This window comes from Heteronotia binoei, chromosome 12 (genome assembly GCF_032191835.1).
Source record: "Heteronotia binoei isolate CCM8104 ecotype False Entrance Well chromosome 12, APGP_CSIRO_Hbin_v1, whole genome shotgun sequence".
Lineage (NCBI taxonomy): Eukaryota > Metazoa > Chordata > Lepidosauria > Squamata > Gekkonidae > Heteronotia > Heteronotia binoei.
The window spans coordinates 1,597,447-1,611,214 of record NC_083234.1 but is presented as its reverse complement, the minus strand read 5'-3'; the positions used below and the strand labels follow the sequence as shown (position 1 = coordinate 1,611,214).

Below are 13,768 nucleotides of genomic sequence, written 5' to 3'. Positions count from 1 at the left end.
TAAAATGTGGTGCCCAAAACTGAACACAATACTCCAGGTGAGGTCTTACCAGAGCAAAGCGATACCATCACATAACTTGATCTGGACACCATATTTCTGTTGATACAACCCAAAATTGCATTTGCCTTTTTAGCCACCGCATCACACCGTTGACTTATGTTCAGCGTATGATCCACTAAGACCCCTAGATCCTTTTCGCAAAAGGATCCCAAAGGATTCCCAAAGCCCACTTCCTCAGAGGCTGGAGGGTGTCTTGCTTCATTGCTGAAGGAGCAGATCCTTGGTTGGGCTGGAAGAAGAAAGTGAATCCTGCTCTATGGAAGATATTGGATTTATATCCCGCCCTCCACTCCAAAGAGTCTCAGAGCAGCTCACAATCTCCTTTATCTCCCTCCCCCACAACAGACACCCTGTGAGGTGGGTGGGGCTGGAGAGGGCTCTCACAGCAGCTGCCCTTTCAAGGACAACCTCTGCCAGAGCTATGGCTGACCCAAGGCCATGCTAGCAGGTGCAAGTGGAGGAGTGGGGAATCAAACCCGGTTCTCCCAGATAAGAGTCCGCACACTTAACCACTACACCAAACTGGCTACACCAAAAAGACCAAACTGGTCTTTTTCAGTGCTGGAAGAAGCCTGGCCGGCCTGGAGGACTGCAGCACCTACGATGCCCCTGACCACTCTGGAGGAATGCAGTGCCCACGATTGATTGATTGATTGATTGATTGATTGATTGATTCCGTAACTTATACCCCGCCCTTCCCACAGAGTGGCTCAGGGCGGCTCACAGCAAACGATAAAACAATAAAACAGGAGCAAAGTTATTACAATTAAAAAATAAGCATTTAAAGACCTAAAAACCTTAAAATTTCAACATTAAAACTATACTGTATAAATCACAAAAATCTAGTAAGTTACATATATCCAGTCAGGCATAGGCTAACCAGAAGAGGGTTGTCTTACAGGCCCTGCAGAACTGAGTAAGATCCCGCAGGGCCCTCACCTCTTCCGGCAGCTGGTTCCACCATGTTGGGGCCATTGTGGAGAAGGCCCTGTCTCTGGTTGTCTTGAGACGAACTTCCTTAGGCCCGGGGATGGTGAGAAGATCTTGAGTCCCAGACCTCAGTACTCTCTGGGGAACGTATGGGGAGAGACGGTCCCTCAGGTAGGCAGGTCCCAGGCAATATAGGGCTTTAAAGGTGATGACCAGCACCTTGTACCGGTATGTTATTGGGAGCCAGTGCAGAGCCCGAAGACCCAGCCGGATGTGCCCCCACCTTGGGAGGCCCAGTAACAGCCGGGCCGCGGCATTCTGCACCAGCTGCAATTTCCGATGCCCCTGAATGCTCTGGAGAAGTGTAGTGCCCATGATGCCCCTTACCAGTCTGGAGGAGTGCAGTGCCCACGATGCCCCTGACTGCTCTGGAGAAGTGCAGTGCCCATGATGCCCCTTACCAGTCTGGAGGAGTGCAGTGCCCACGATACCCCTGACTGCTCTGGAGGAGTGCAGTGCCCACGATGCCCCTTACCAGTCTGGAGGAGTGCAGTGCCCATGATCCCCCTGACCGCTCTGGAGCAGTGCAGTGCCCACCATGCTCCTGACCGCTCTGGAGGAGTGCAGTGCCTATGATGCCCCTTACCAGTCTGGAGGGGTGCAGTGCCCATGATGCCCCTGACCTCTCTGGAGGAGTGCAGTGCTCACAATGCTCCTGACTGCTCTGGAGGAGTGCAGTGCCCATGATGCCCCTGACCACTCTGGAGGAGTGCAGTGCTCACGATACCCCTGACTGCTCTGGAGGAGTGCAGTGCCCACGATGCCCCTTACCAGTCTGGAGGAGTGCAGTGCCCATGATGCCCCTGACCTCTCTGGAGGAGTGCAGTGCTCACGATACCCCTGACTGCTCTGGAGGAGTGCAGTGCCCACGATGCCCCTTACCAGTCTGGAGGAGTGCAGTGCCCATGATCCCCCTGACCGCTCTGGAGCAGTGCAGTGCCCACCATGCTCCTGACCGCTCTGGAGGAGTGCAGTGCCTATGATGCCCCTTACCAGTCTGGAGGGGTGCAGTGCCCATGATGCCCCTGACCTCTCTGGAGGAGTGCAGTGCTCACAATGCTCCTGACTGCTCTGGAGGAGTGCAGTGCCCATGATGCCCCTGACCACTCTGGAGGAGTGCAGTGCTCACGATGCCCCTGACCGCTCTGGAGAAGTACAGTGCTCATGATGCCCCTGACCGTTGTGGAGAAGTGCAGTGCCCACGATGCCCCTGACCGCTCTGGAGGAGTACAGTGCCCACCATGCCCCTTACCAGTCTGGAGGAGTGCAGTGCCCACGATGCCCCTGACCTCTCTGGAGGAGTGCAGTGCCCATGATGCCCCTGACTGCTCTGGAGGAGTGCAGTGCCCATGATGCCCCTGACCACTCTGGAGGAGTGCAGTGCTCATGATGCCCCTGACTGCTCTGGAGAAGTGCAGTGCCCACGATGCCCCTGACTGCTCTGGAGGAGTGCAGTGCTCACGGTGCCCCTGACCCCTCTGGAGAAGTTCAGTGCCCATGATGCCCCTGACCACTCTGGAGGAGTGCAGTGCCCACCATGCCTCTGACCATTCTGGAGAAGTGCAGTGCCCACGGTGCCCCTGACTGCTCTGGAGAAGTTCAGTGCCCATGATGCCCCTGACCTCTCTGGAGAAGTGCAGTGTCCACCATGCCCCTGACCGTTGTGGAGAAGTGCAGTGCCCACAGTGCCCCTGACTGCTCTGGAGAAGTTCAGTGCCCACGATGCCCCTGACCGCTCTGGAGGAGTGCAGTGCCCATGATGCCCCTGACAGTTGTGGAGAAGTGGAGTGCCCAGCATGCCCCTGACCGCTCTGGAGAAGTGCAGTGCCCACGATGCCCCTGGCTGTTCTGAAGAAGTGCAGTACCCATGATGCCCCAGACCACTCTCTGGAAGTGCAGTGCCCACAATGCCGCTGACCATTCTGGAGGAGTGCAGTGCCCACGATGCCCCTGACCATTCTGGAGAAGTGCAGTGCCCACGATGCCCCTGACCACTCTGGCGGAGTGCAGTGCCCACCATGCCTCTGACCATTCTGGAGAAGTGCAGTGCCCACGGTGCCCCTGACTGCTCTGGAGAAGTTCAGTGCCCATGATGCCCCTGACCTCTCTGGAGAAGTGCAGTGTCCACCATGCCCCTGACCGTTGTGGATAAGTGCAGTGCCCACAGTGCTCCTGACTGCTCTGGAGAAGTTCAGTGCCCACAATGCCCCTGACTGCTCTGGAGGAGTGCAGTGCCCATGATGCCCCTGACAGGTGTGGAGAAGTGGAGTGCCCAGCATGCCCCTGACCGCTCTGGAGAAGTGCAGTGCCCACGATGCCCCTGGCTGTTCTGAAGAAGTGCAGTACCCATGATGCCCCAGACCGCTCTGGGGAAGTGCAGTGCCCACAATGCCGCTGACCATTCTGGAGGAGTGCAGTGCCCACGATGCCCCTGACCGTTCTTGAGAAGTACAGTGCCCACGATGCCCCTGACCACTCTGGCGGAGTGCAGTGCCCACGATGCCCCTGACCACTCTGGAGGAGTGCAGTGCCCACCATGCCCCTGACCGCTCTGGAGGAGTGCAGTGCCCACCATGCCCCTGACAGTTGTGGAGAAGTGGAGTGCCCAGCATGCCCCCGACCGCTCTGGAGTAGTGCAGTGCCCACGATGCCCCTGGCTGTTCTGGAGAAGTGCAGTACCCACGATGCCCCTGACCGCTCTGGGGAAGTGCAGTGCCCACGATGCCGCTGACCATTCTGGAGGAGTGCAGTACCCACGATGCCCCTGACCGTTCCGGAGAAGTGCAGTGCCCACGATGCCCCTGACCACTCTGGAGAAGTGCAGTGCCCACGATGCCCCTGACCACTCTAGAGGAATGCAGTGCCCACGATGCCCCTGACCGCTCATGAGGAGTGCAGTGCCCACGATGCCCCTGACTGCTCTGAAGGAGTGCAGTGCTCACGATGCCCCTGACCGCTCATGAGGAGTGCAGTGCCCACCATGCCCCTGACCGTTCTGAAGGAGTGCAGTCCCCACGATGCCCCTTACCAGTCTGGAGGAGTGCAGTGCCCACGATGCCCCTGACCACTCTGGAGGAGTGCAGTGCCCACCATGCCCCTGACCGCTCTGGAGGAGTGCACTGCCCACAGTGCCTCTGACCGCTCTGGAGAAGTGCAGTGCCCACTGTGCACCTGACCGTTCTGGAGAAGTGCAGTGCCCACGATGCTCCTGATTGCTCTGGAGAAGTGCACTGCCCATGGTGCCCCTGACCACTCTGGAGGAGTGCACTGCCCACAGTGCCCCTGACGGCTCTGGAGAAGTGCAGTGCCCATGATGCCCCTGACCATTCTGGAGAAGTGCAGTGCCCACAATGCCCCTGACTGTTGTGGAGAAGTGGAGTGCCCACGATGCCCCTGAAAGCTCTGGAGAAGTGCAGTGCCCACGATGCCCCTGACCATTCTGGAGGAGTGCAGTGCCCACGATGGCCCTGACCGCTCTGGAGAAGTGCAGTGCCCACGATGCCCCTGACCTCTCTGGAGAAGTGCAGTGTCCACAATGCCTCTGACCATTCTAAAGAAGTGCAGTGCCAAACATGCCCCTGAGCGTTTTGGAGAAGTGCAGTGCCCATGGTGCCCCTGACTGCTCTAGAGAAGTTCAGTGCCCACGATGCCCCTGACCGCTCTGGAGGAGTGCAGTGCCCACCATGCCCCTGACCGTTGTGGAGAATTGCAGTGCCCAGCATGCCCCTGACCTCTCTGGAGGAGTGCACTGCCCACAATGCCCCTGACCGCTCTGGAGAAGTGCAGTGCCCACGATGCTCCTGATCGCTCTGGAGGAGTGCACTGCGCATGGTGCCCATGACCGTTGTGGAGAAGTGCAGTGCCCACGATGCCCCTGACCATTCTGGAGAAGTGCAGTGCCCACAATGCCCCTGACCGTTGTGGAGAAGTGGAGTGCCCATGATGCCCCTGACCGCTCTGGAGGAGTGCAGTGCTCACAATGCCCCTGACCGCTCTGGAGGAGTGCAGTGCCCACCATGCCCCTGACCTCTCTGGAGGAGTGCAGTGCCCACGGTGCCCCTTACCAGTCTGGAGGAGTGCAGTGCCCATGATGCCCCTGACCACTCTGGAGTAGTGCAGTGCCCATGATGCCCCTAACCTCTCTGGAGGAGTGCAGTGCTTACGATACCCCTGACTGCTCAGGAGGGGTGCAGTGCTCACAATGCCCCTGACTGCTCTGGAGGAGTTCAGTGCTCATGATGCCCCTGACTGCTCTGGAGAAGTGCAGTGTCCACCATGCCCCTGACCGTTGTGGAGAAGTGCAGTGCCCACGGTGCCCCTGACTGCTCTGGAGAAGTTCAGTGCCCACAGTGCCCCTGACTACTCTGGAGAAGTTCAGTGCCCACGATGCCCCTGACCACTCTGGAGGAGTGCAGTGCCCACAGTGCCCCTGACCGCTCTGGAGAAGTGCAGTGCCCACGATGCCCCTGGCTGTTCTGGAGAAGTGCAGTGCCCACGATGCTCCTGATCGCTCTGGAGGAGTGCACTGCCCATGGTGCCCATGACCGTTGTGGAGAAGTGCAGTGCCCACGATGCCCCTGACCATTCTGGAGAAGTGCAGTGCCCACAATGCCCCTGACCGTTGTGGAGAAGTGGAGTGCCCAGCATGCCCCTGACCGCTCTGGAGGAGTGCACTGCCCACAGTGCCCCTGACCGCTCTGGAAAGTTGCAGTGCCCACGATGCCCCTGGCTGTTCTGGAGAAGTGCAGTACCCACGATGCCCCTGACCGCTCCGGGGAAGTGCAGTGCCCACGATGCCGCTGACCATTCTGGAGGAGTGCAGTGCCCACGATGCCCCTGACCATTCTGCAGAAGTGCAGTGCCCACGATGCCCCTGACCACTCTGGAGGAGAAGTGGAGTGCCCAGCATGCCCCTGACCGCTCTGGAGGAGTGCACTGCCCACAATGACCCTGACCGCTCTGGAAAGTTGCAGTGCCCACGATGCCCCTGGCTGTTCTGGAGAAGTGCAGTACCCATGATGCCCCTGACCGCTCTGGGGATGTGCAGTGCCCATGATGCCACTGACCATTCTGGAGGAGTGCAGTGCCCACGATGCCCCTGACCGCTCTGGAGGAGTGCAGTGCCCACCATGCCCCTGACAGTTGTGGAGAAGTGGAGTGCCTAGCATGCCCCTGACCGCTCTGGAGAAGTGTAGTGCCCACGGTGCCCCTGACTGCTCTGGAAAAGTTCAGTGCCCACAGTGCCCCTGACCACCTTAGAGGAGTGCAGTGCCCATTATGCCCCTGACCACTCTGGAGGAGTGCAGTGCTCATGATGCCCCGGACTGCTCTGGAGGAGTGCAGTGCTCACAATGCCCCTGACCACTCTGGAGAAGTGCAGTGCCCACGATGCCCCTGACCACTCTAGAGGAGTGCAGTGCCCATTATGTCCCTGACCACTCTAGAGGAGTGCAGTGCCCATTATGCCCCTGACCACTCTAGAGGAGTGCAGTGCCCATTATGCCCCTGACTGCTCTGGAGAAGTGCAGTGCTCATGATGCCCCTGACTGCTCTGGAGGAGTGCAGTGCTCATGATGCCCCTGACTGCTCTTGAGGAGTGCAGTGCTCACAATGCCCCTGACTGCTCTTGAGGAGTGCAGTGCCCATTATGCCCCTGACTGCTCTGGAGGAGTGCAGTGCTCATGATGCCCCTGACTGCTCTGGAGAAGTGTAGTGCCCACGGTGCCCCTGACTGCTCTGGAGAAGTTCAGTGCCCACAGTGCCCCTGACCACCTTAGAGGAGTGCAGTGCCCATTATGCCCCTGACCACTCTGGAGGAGTGCAGTGCTCATGATGTCCCGGACTGCTCTGGAGGAGTGCAGTGCTCACAATGCCCCTGACCACTCTGGAGAAGTGCAGTGCCCACGATGCCCCTGACCACTCTAGAGGAGTGCAGTGCCCATTATGCCCCTGACCACTCTAGAGGAGTGCAGTGCCCATTATGCCCCTGACCACTCTAGAGGAGTGCAGTGCCCATTATGCCCCTGACTGCTCTGGAGAAGTGCAGTGCTCATGATGCCCCTGACTGCTCTGGAGGAGTGCAGTGCTCACAATGCCCCTGACTGCTCTGGAGGAGTGCAGTGCCCATTATGCCCCTGACTGCTCTGGAGGAGTGCAGTGCTCACAATGCCCGTGACTGCTCTGGAGGAGTGCAGTGCTCACGATGCCCCTGACCGCTCTGGAGAAGTGCAGTGTCCACCATGCCCCTGACCGTTGTGGAGAAGTGCAGTGCCCACGATGCCCCTGACCGCTCTGGAGGAGTGCAGTGCCCACCATGCCCCTGACAGTTGTGGAGAAGTGCAGTGCCCACAATGCCCCTGACCGCTCTGGAGGAGTGCACTGCGCACAGTGCCCCTGACCACTCTGGAGAAGTGCAGTGCCCACAGTGCACCTGACCGTTCTGGAGAAGTGCAGTGCCCACGATGCTCCTGTTCGCTCTGGAGGAGTGCACTGCCCATGGTGCCCATGACCGTTGTGGAGAAGTGCACTGCCCACGTTGCCGCTGACCATTCTGGAGAAGTGGAGTGCCCACGATGCTCCTGACAGCTCTGGAGGAGTCCACCGCTCACGGTGCCCCTGAGCTTTCTGGTGGAGTGCACTGCCCACAGTGCACCTGACCGTTCTGGAGAAGTGCAGTGCCCACGATGCTCCTGATCGCTCTGAAGGAGTGCACTGCCCATGGTGCCCATGACCGTTGTGGAGAAGTGCAATGCCCACAATGCCCCTGACTGTTGTGGAGAAGTGGAGTGCCCACGATGCCCCTGACAGCTCTGGAGGCGTTCACTCCTCACGGTGCTCCTGAGCTTTCTGGTGGAGTGCACTGCCCACGGTGCCCCTGACCGCTCTGGAGAATTGCAGTGCCCACGATGCCCCTGACTGCTCTGAAGGAGTGCACTGCCCACGGCTGGCCTGGAGGAGTGCAGTGCACACGATGCCCCTGGCAGTCACAGCATGTGGCCTGCAGGAGAGATGTCAGGGGGCCTCGGCCTGGCCTCTTCAGATGTTTCCAACTAGCAGCTTGCTTGTTTCCAAGATGTGTCCATTAATGATCTGTGCTGTGCAGCAGTTAAGAGATTCTGAATATTCCCTCTCGAGCATGCTCTAGTCTTTGTGCACATAATGGTGGGTGAGGGGATGGCTTCTGAAGTCTGCTGTTGTGACGAAAATGCAAATATCCCTGCTCATCTTGCTTAGAGCGAATGGCTTCCTCACTGCTTTATGGCGGGAAGTGAAGGCTTTCAGCGCCTCTCCTCAAGTGAGCAGTTGGGATGCAGCATCCCGGGGGTGGGGGGTGAGCAGCAAAGTGCTTGGTTGAGAAGATTAATAGGGGAGTCGTTCTGCTGCATCCCTCTACCCAAGATGCTGGGGGCTGTGGATGGTACCTTGTTGTGGCTCTTTGCCTTGACACAGCTGGAAGGGGCTGGGTGGGACTCTGGACGCCAGAAACGGTTAACGCCCCCCTTGCGCTGGTGATCCATCCTCAGGCTTGGCTCTTCCCTTTGCTGAAAACTGGCACTACTAAACAGGGAGTCCAATCCCGCTTATTATCAAGCCTTGGGCAGCCTCCCTTGGAGGGAGGAGAAGCAAAGGCAGATGCTGTGCCTGCACAGGCGCATCTAGATCCTTTCCAGTCTGGACGTGCGACAGAACTGCCTCAGCTGCCCTGTTGGGGTTGTGGGTCCCTGCTGGTCTTTCCAGATCTCCCGGAGCCTTTCATCACATTGCCCAGAGTATCCTTTTGGACTGCCTGGTCTAGATGGGGGAAGTCGTGCATTCCTGGGAGGTGAAGCTGCAGCGGGGCGGGGGGGGGGGCTTTTGCTTGGCTACCGGTCTGAGGGGGACTGCAAGAACATGCCCTGTCCCCCGTACTCTTTGGTGCTGATGTGAAGCCCCTTGGAGATTCTGGCTGGGGATGTGGGGCCATCGATGCACAAATGAGACCCCGTTCTGGGTGTGCTCCCTGTCGAAACTGAGTGAGGCAGCAGGAGTGCCTGGAGATAGTGAAAGATTAAATGGCAGCTTAATATATTGATGAAGTTGCTGTGGGTGAGGAACAAAGGTGATTGAGGGAAAGGCGCTGCACCTGTTGCGGATGAGGTTACACTTTCTCCTGATGGATCAGGTTGCCGTCTAGGGACACTTCTAGACTCCACGTTGTCATCAGGCAGATGGAGGCTGGCGGCCGAATGGAGCATCTTTGCCAGCTAAGGCCAGCCCACCTGCAGGGCTCCCTCCTGGCCCTGTCACCAGAGCCCAGGTAATCTTCACCTTGGGCTCACTGGAGATCTTTTACATCTGGGCTGTTGGTCCAGGGGGCCTTGCTGGGATGGGCCCATGAAGCCGCCTCTGTTTCAGCCGGTAGGGATGGGGGTGGTGCTTCCTGAAGCTCCTCCCCCTGGGCAGCTTAGATGCTTTCCTGTTGACCAGCGGTGTTTAGATGGTGACGGAGGGGGTGCTCGAATGCGTCCTCTGCTGGGTGGGACTGAAGGAACAGGCCACTGGTGGGGGATGGGGAACATCCAGAGATTGGGGGTGGGGTGGAGGAGAGGGGCCTCTGTGGGGCACCCTCCGAAGCCTCCATGGCCATTCCAGGGGCTCCCCAGGCCCTCATGGCCCTCTCCCTCTCTCCCTCCTGCCGGTCAGGCCTGAGGCCTTTGTGTGCCTCCTGGCCATTGGGCTGGGGGGAAATGGAGGGACCAGCAGGAACCAATGGCTGCCCAGGAGCGGAGCCCTCCCCGAGAGCCTATGAGGGCCTGTGTGGAGTGGGGTGGGCCATGCCTGGGGAGGGGAGGGGCAGGGGCTGAACTGGTGGCCCTTCTCTCCAGCTGCTGTGGTGCCCCGGTCATCACCCCCCTGCCCAGCTGCATGCCTCTTCTCTTACTTGCTGAGCTTGCCCAGGATTTGTTCCACAAACTGTTTCTGGTTCCTTCAGTGTGGGTCCTGAGGGAAAAGGGGCCACAGCGAGGGTGCTCTAGCCCACCCCCCAGAACTAGAGTGGTGCCCCCCCAGCTAAGGGGCAGGAAGAGAAGGGAAGGAGAGGTCTCTGGAAAGCAGGCCCTCCCTGTGCCAGGTCCGTCTACCCTCTCCTGCCCCCTTCTCTGCCAGAGGTGCCTGGAGGGTTTCCCCTCGTTCTCACTGTGGTGCCGGGGTCTGGGATCAGATCCCCCCCCTCCCACTGAGTCATCTGAGTTGCGGGAAGCAGTTGTGGGGGGGGGGGAGGCTGTTTAAATAACTCTTCCACATGGTGCTGTTTCCCTGCTTGCTGGAAAATGCCCCCCCTCGCGGTCACAGCATGGCACCTGCCTCGTTCCTCTGCTGACCTGAAAGCAGCTGGAGGGAGGGTGTGGGGAGGAGGGTGAGTTAGCCCCCCTCCCTCTGGTGCCACTGTGATGCCAGCTCTTATCAGGCCCTCCCAGTTGCCTTGTGCAGCTCAGTTGCCAGATGGCTGGCGTTGCATATCCTTTGGCACAAAGTCTTCCAAACTTACTTCTCTTCTGTTCTGTACTGTTTGTGGTATGAAATGCTTTCCACGTTTGTTTCAAGGTTTCAGGCAAGTTTGTCTGGGATGCTGTAGGCTGATCCTACACTGAGCAAGGGGTTGGACTAGATGGCCTCTAGGGACTCCTCTATGATTCTGTGATTCTACTTCTTTTGTCCCAGAGTTGCCTGGATGGTAGGAATCTCTGGAGGTGCCACAGCTTTTGGCTCTGTGCATTTGGCGATTACTGCCTGTCTGTGTGCTGAAGCCATTTCAGAAGTTGTGGGTTGAAATACACTGCAGTCAGACAGCAGACTTAGCGAATCCGGCCTCATCTCCAATTAATCCAGGGGTTTGTTTTTGTAACATCCCGCCAGAACCCACTTCAGGGCATGCTCACTCTGTGGCTGATCGATTGGATTCCTGCAGTGTGGCAACCAGAGTGGGTGGTCAGGCAACTTCCTCCATCATTTGTCTCCTGAGCATGCGCAGAAGTGCTTATGGGAAGCAGCCCTTGAAACTCCTGACAGGATGGTGGCTGGTGGGATGACTGGAGGAGGCTGCTGGGGCAGGGAAGGGCTTGTGAAACTGTGCTTGGAGGTTTTACCCCATGAGAGAGGGAGCGGGGAGGGAGGGAGAGAGGGAGGGAGATGTCTGTAAACTGTAAATAATAAACACACACGTGACACCCCAGGGGTGATTACGCCCTTCAGTGCACATCCCTACCTGATAAAAGGGGGGGGGGCAAAGAGGAAAGTTCACCATTCCACATTGGCTTCAGTTCAGGAAAGGCGACTTCCAGGAATGTGGGAGGAGAGCACTGACCTCCATAAGGGCCGGACTTCCCCCAGTGCCTGATAACTCCACTTCGAAGGTGGGGCAGAATGTGGGGAGGCAGATGTCACTGTCTGACCATGCCCTTTAAATCCGGAAGGGAAGAGCTACAACTTCGGATGAAAGTGCTTGTCTGAGTGCAGAGACTTTTCTGTCCTCTCTTCCGTAGTCTGTGGCGACTGTGAGGGTGAGATACCTTTTCAAGGGGAGGAAGAAAGGAGTAGGGCTCTTTCATTTGCTAAAGACCTGGTGATTTCCCCTGCAGGTTCAAGTCCTTTGCCCCCCACGGAATATTGAGGGTGGAGCTTTGTGCAACTGAGGAAGTGGGTTGCTGAAAGGCTGGGTGGACAAATGCTCTCCTGTCTTCCTTCTGGGGATGGTTACCCAGGTGGCCTTCCTAGGAGAGCGGTGCTTTGCGTAGTGGGAAATTGGAGACCTGTGGTTGGGTGGGACGCGCCCCCTCCCCTCCCAGCAGTGCTTGGCTCGTAATGACCTTGGCCTCCTTCTCTCCACAGTGCACACGGAGGATGTTGGAACCAGCCTCTACTTTGTGAACGACTCCGTCCAGCAGGTGACCTTCTCCAGCACCGTCGGGGTGGTGATCCCCTGCCCAGCAGCAGGGTCCCCCAGTGCCACCCTTCGCTGGTACCTGGCCACTGGGGACGACATTTATGATGTCCCGCACATCCGCCACGTCCACGCCAATGGGACGCTGCAGCTCTACCCCTTCTCGCCATCTGCCTTCAATAGCTTTATCCATGACAACGACTATTTCTGTACCGCAGAGAACTCTGTGGGCAAAATCAGGAGCCCAAATATCCGGGTTAAAGCAGGTATTGGATAACTGACAGGCTGTGGGGTCGCTTTGGCCCTTCTCTTTTCCTGGGCCAGACTTTCCTTCCTATGGGCTGCTCCATTCAGGCAAGGGGAGGGAGAACAAGTGGAGGAGGAGGAGAGCAGAGGTTGTCCACCTCAGCACGGAGAGATGTTACCTTGTTGCTTGGAGGATGGCACCAGAGTGGGAAATATATTCTGCTGTCAGAATCCCCATTGAGGTCGAGGGGCAGAAGCTTTTAAGTAGCACAGATCGCTGCATCATGCAGATGTCTAGAACCCCCCTGGATGCCATTTGTTGGTTGGGCCCTGCTCTGTTTCCTGCGGAGTGGAGTTGTCCTGGAGGAACTCCCTTTTGGGCTGCAGCTCATGAAGACTAATGAGATGAGCCAATTGCCACAGTTCTTGTGGTCAATGATTGACTAAGGCTGGGTGGGCTGGAAGCCCCCAGGACCCCACTAGGTCACCCATGAAGCTTGCAGTCTCCCTTTTGTTGCAAGGGAGAGGGGCAAAAAGTGCACCAGACGTGAATGGCAATTTGTTGTGGGAGGGGGGGGGGTGTTCCTTTGAAAGGTGACACAGAACTGGAGACGGAATGCCCAAGGCTTCCTCTGGGTCCTCATAAGCCCCTGCGGGCTGTGGCAAGGCCTGGGCAGCATCTCCCACTTCAGCCAGTCCGCTCTGCTCCTAACTAATGCCCATATACCTCTGACCCCCCCACCAGAGGCTGGTCTCCGTGATCCATTTGGGGGACTCCAGCCAGTAGGCTGGTGTTTGGCTTTTGAAAGGAGGGATCTGCCCCCCCACCGCCTTTCAGGGGGCAGCACTTAAGCTACAGGTGCTGTATGAGGACTGGCAGCTGTTGCTCAGCTGCTCCTCTCCTCCCCTGTGTCCTCACAGCAACAGCAACCCTGTGAGGTAGGGGAGGCCCTCAAGGGGTCACCCAGCCAGCTTCTGTGGGGGGAGATGGGGGTCAGACGTGGGTCCTCCAGACACTCTTCATCAACACACTACATGGGATCTCCTTTGCCATTTCCTTACAGAAATCAAAAACATTCAGACTTTTAAATTCCAAAATATGCCCAATTGTACAATTTTGTATGTTAACTAAATGAGAAATGAAATCTTTTAAGTTGTTGTATCAGGAAAAGAAGTTCAGGTTTGCTAAGGATGTAAATAGTGCTCATATTTCTATTGCCCCACAAATGTCTTTTTGTTCCGGGGTGGGGTGTGTGGGATACCAGGAAAACCATCTCCCCTCGTGGTTGCAAACTTTTCTATTTTTAAACTATTTGCAAGATTTTCCTAAAACACTATTTAATATTAATAATCAGTAATATTCAACCCCCTCCCTCATTCTTGCCCCTCTTGTTGGGGGAAGAAGAATGGTTTTGAAAGTGTGGCCCCCCTCAAGTCATCCCTTCGGGGTTTTGCGAATTCTCAGTCTTGAGCAGCAGAATGCTGAACTTGCTGTCTGTGGACGTAGGTGGGAAACTCCACCCGCACCGCCCCCCCCCCAAGGTTTGGAGCCCC

The 13,768-nt window shown here is 57.5% G+C and overlaps 1 protein-coding gene across 2 annotated transcripts in view; it reads left to right on the top strand.

Annotated features, from left to right (window-relative positions):
• The window catches only part of DSCAML1 (DS cell adhesion molecule like 1), a 242,251-nt gene that overhangs the window by 9,778 nt on the left and 218,705 nt on the right, over positions 1-13,768 (top strand). For both annotated transcript variants that reach the window (XM_060250887.1, XM_060250888.1), the window contains exon 2: positions 11,917-12,234. In XM_060250887.1, coding sequence (XP_060106870.1) covers positions 11,917-12,234 — 318 coding nt within the window. The remainder of the gene's footprint in view (positions 1-11,916; positions 12,235-13,768) is intronic.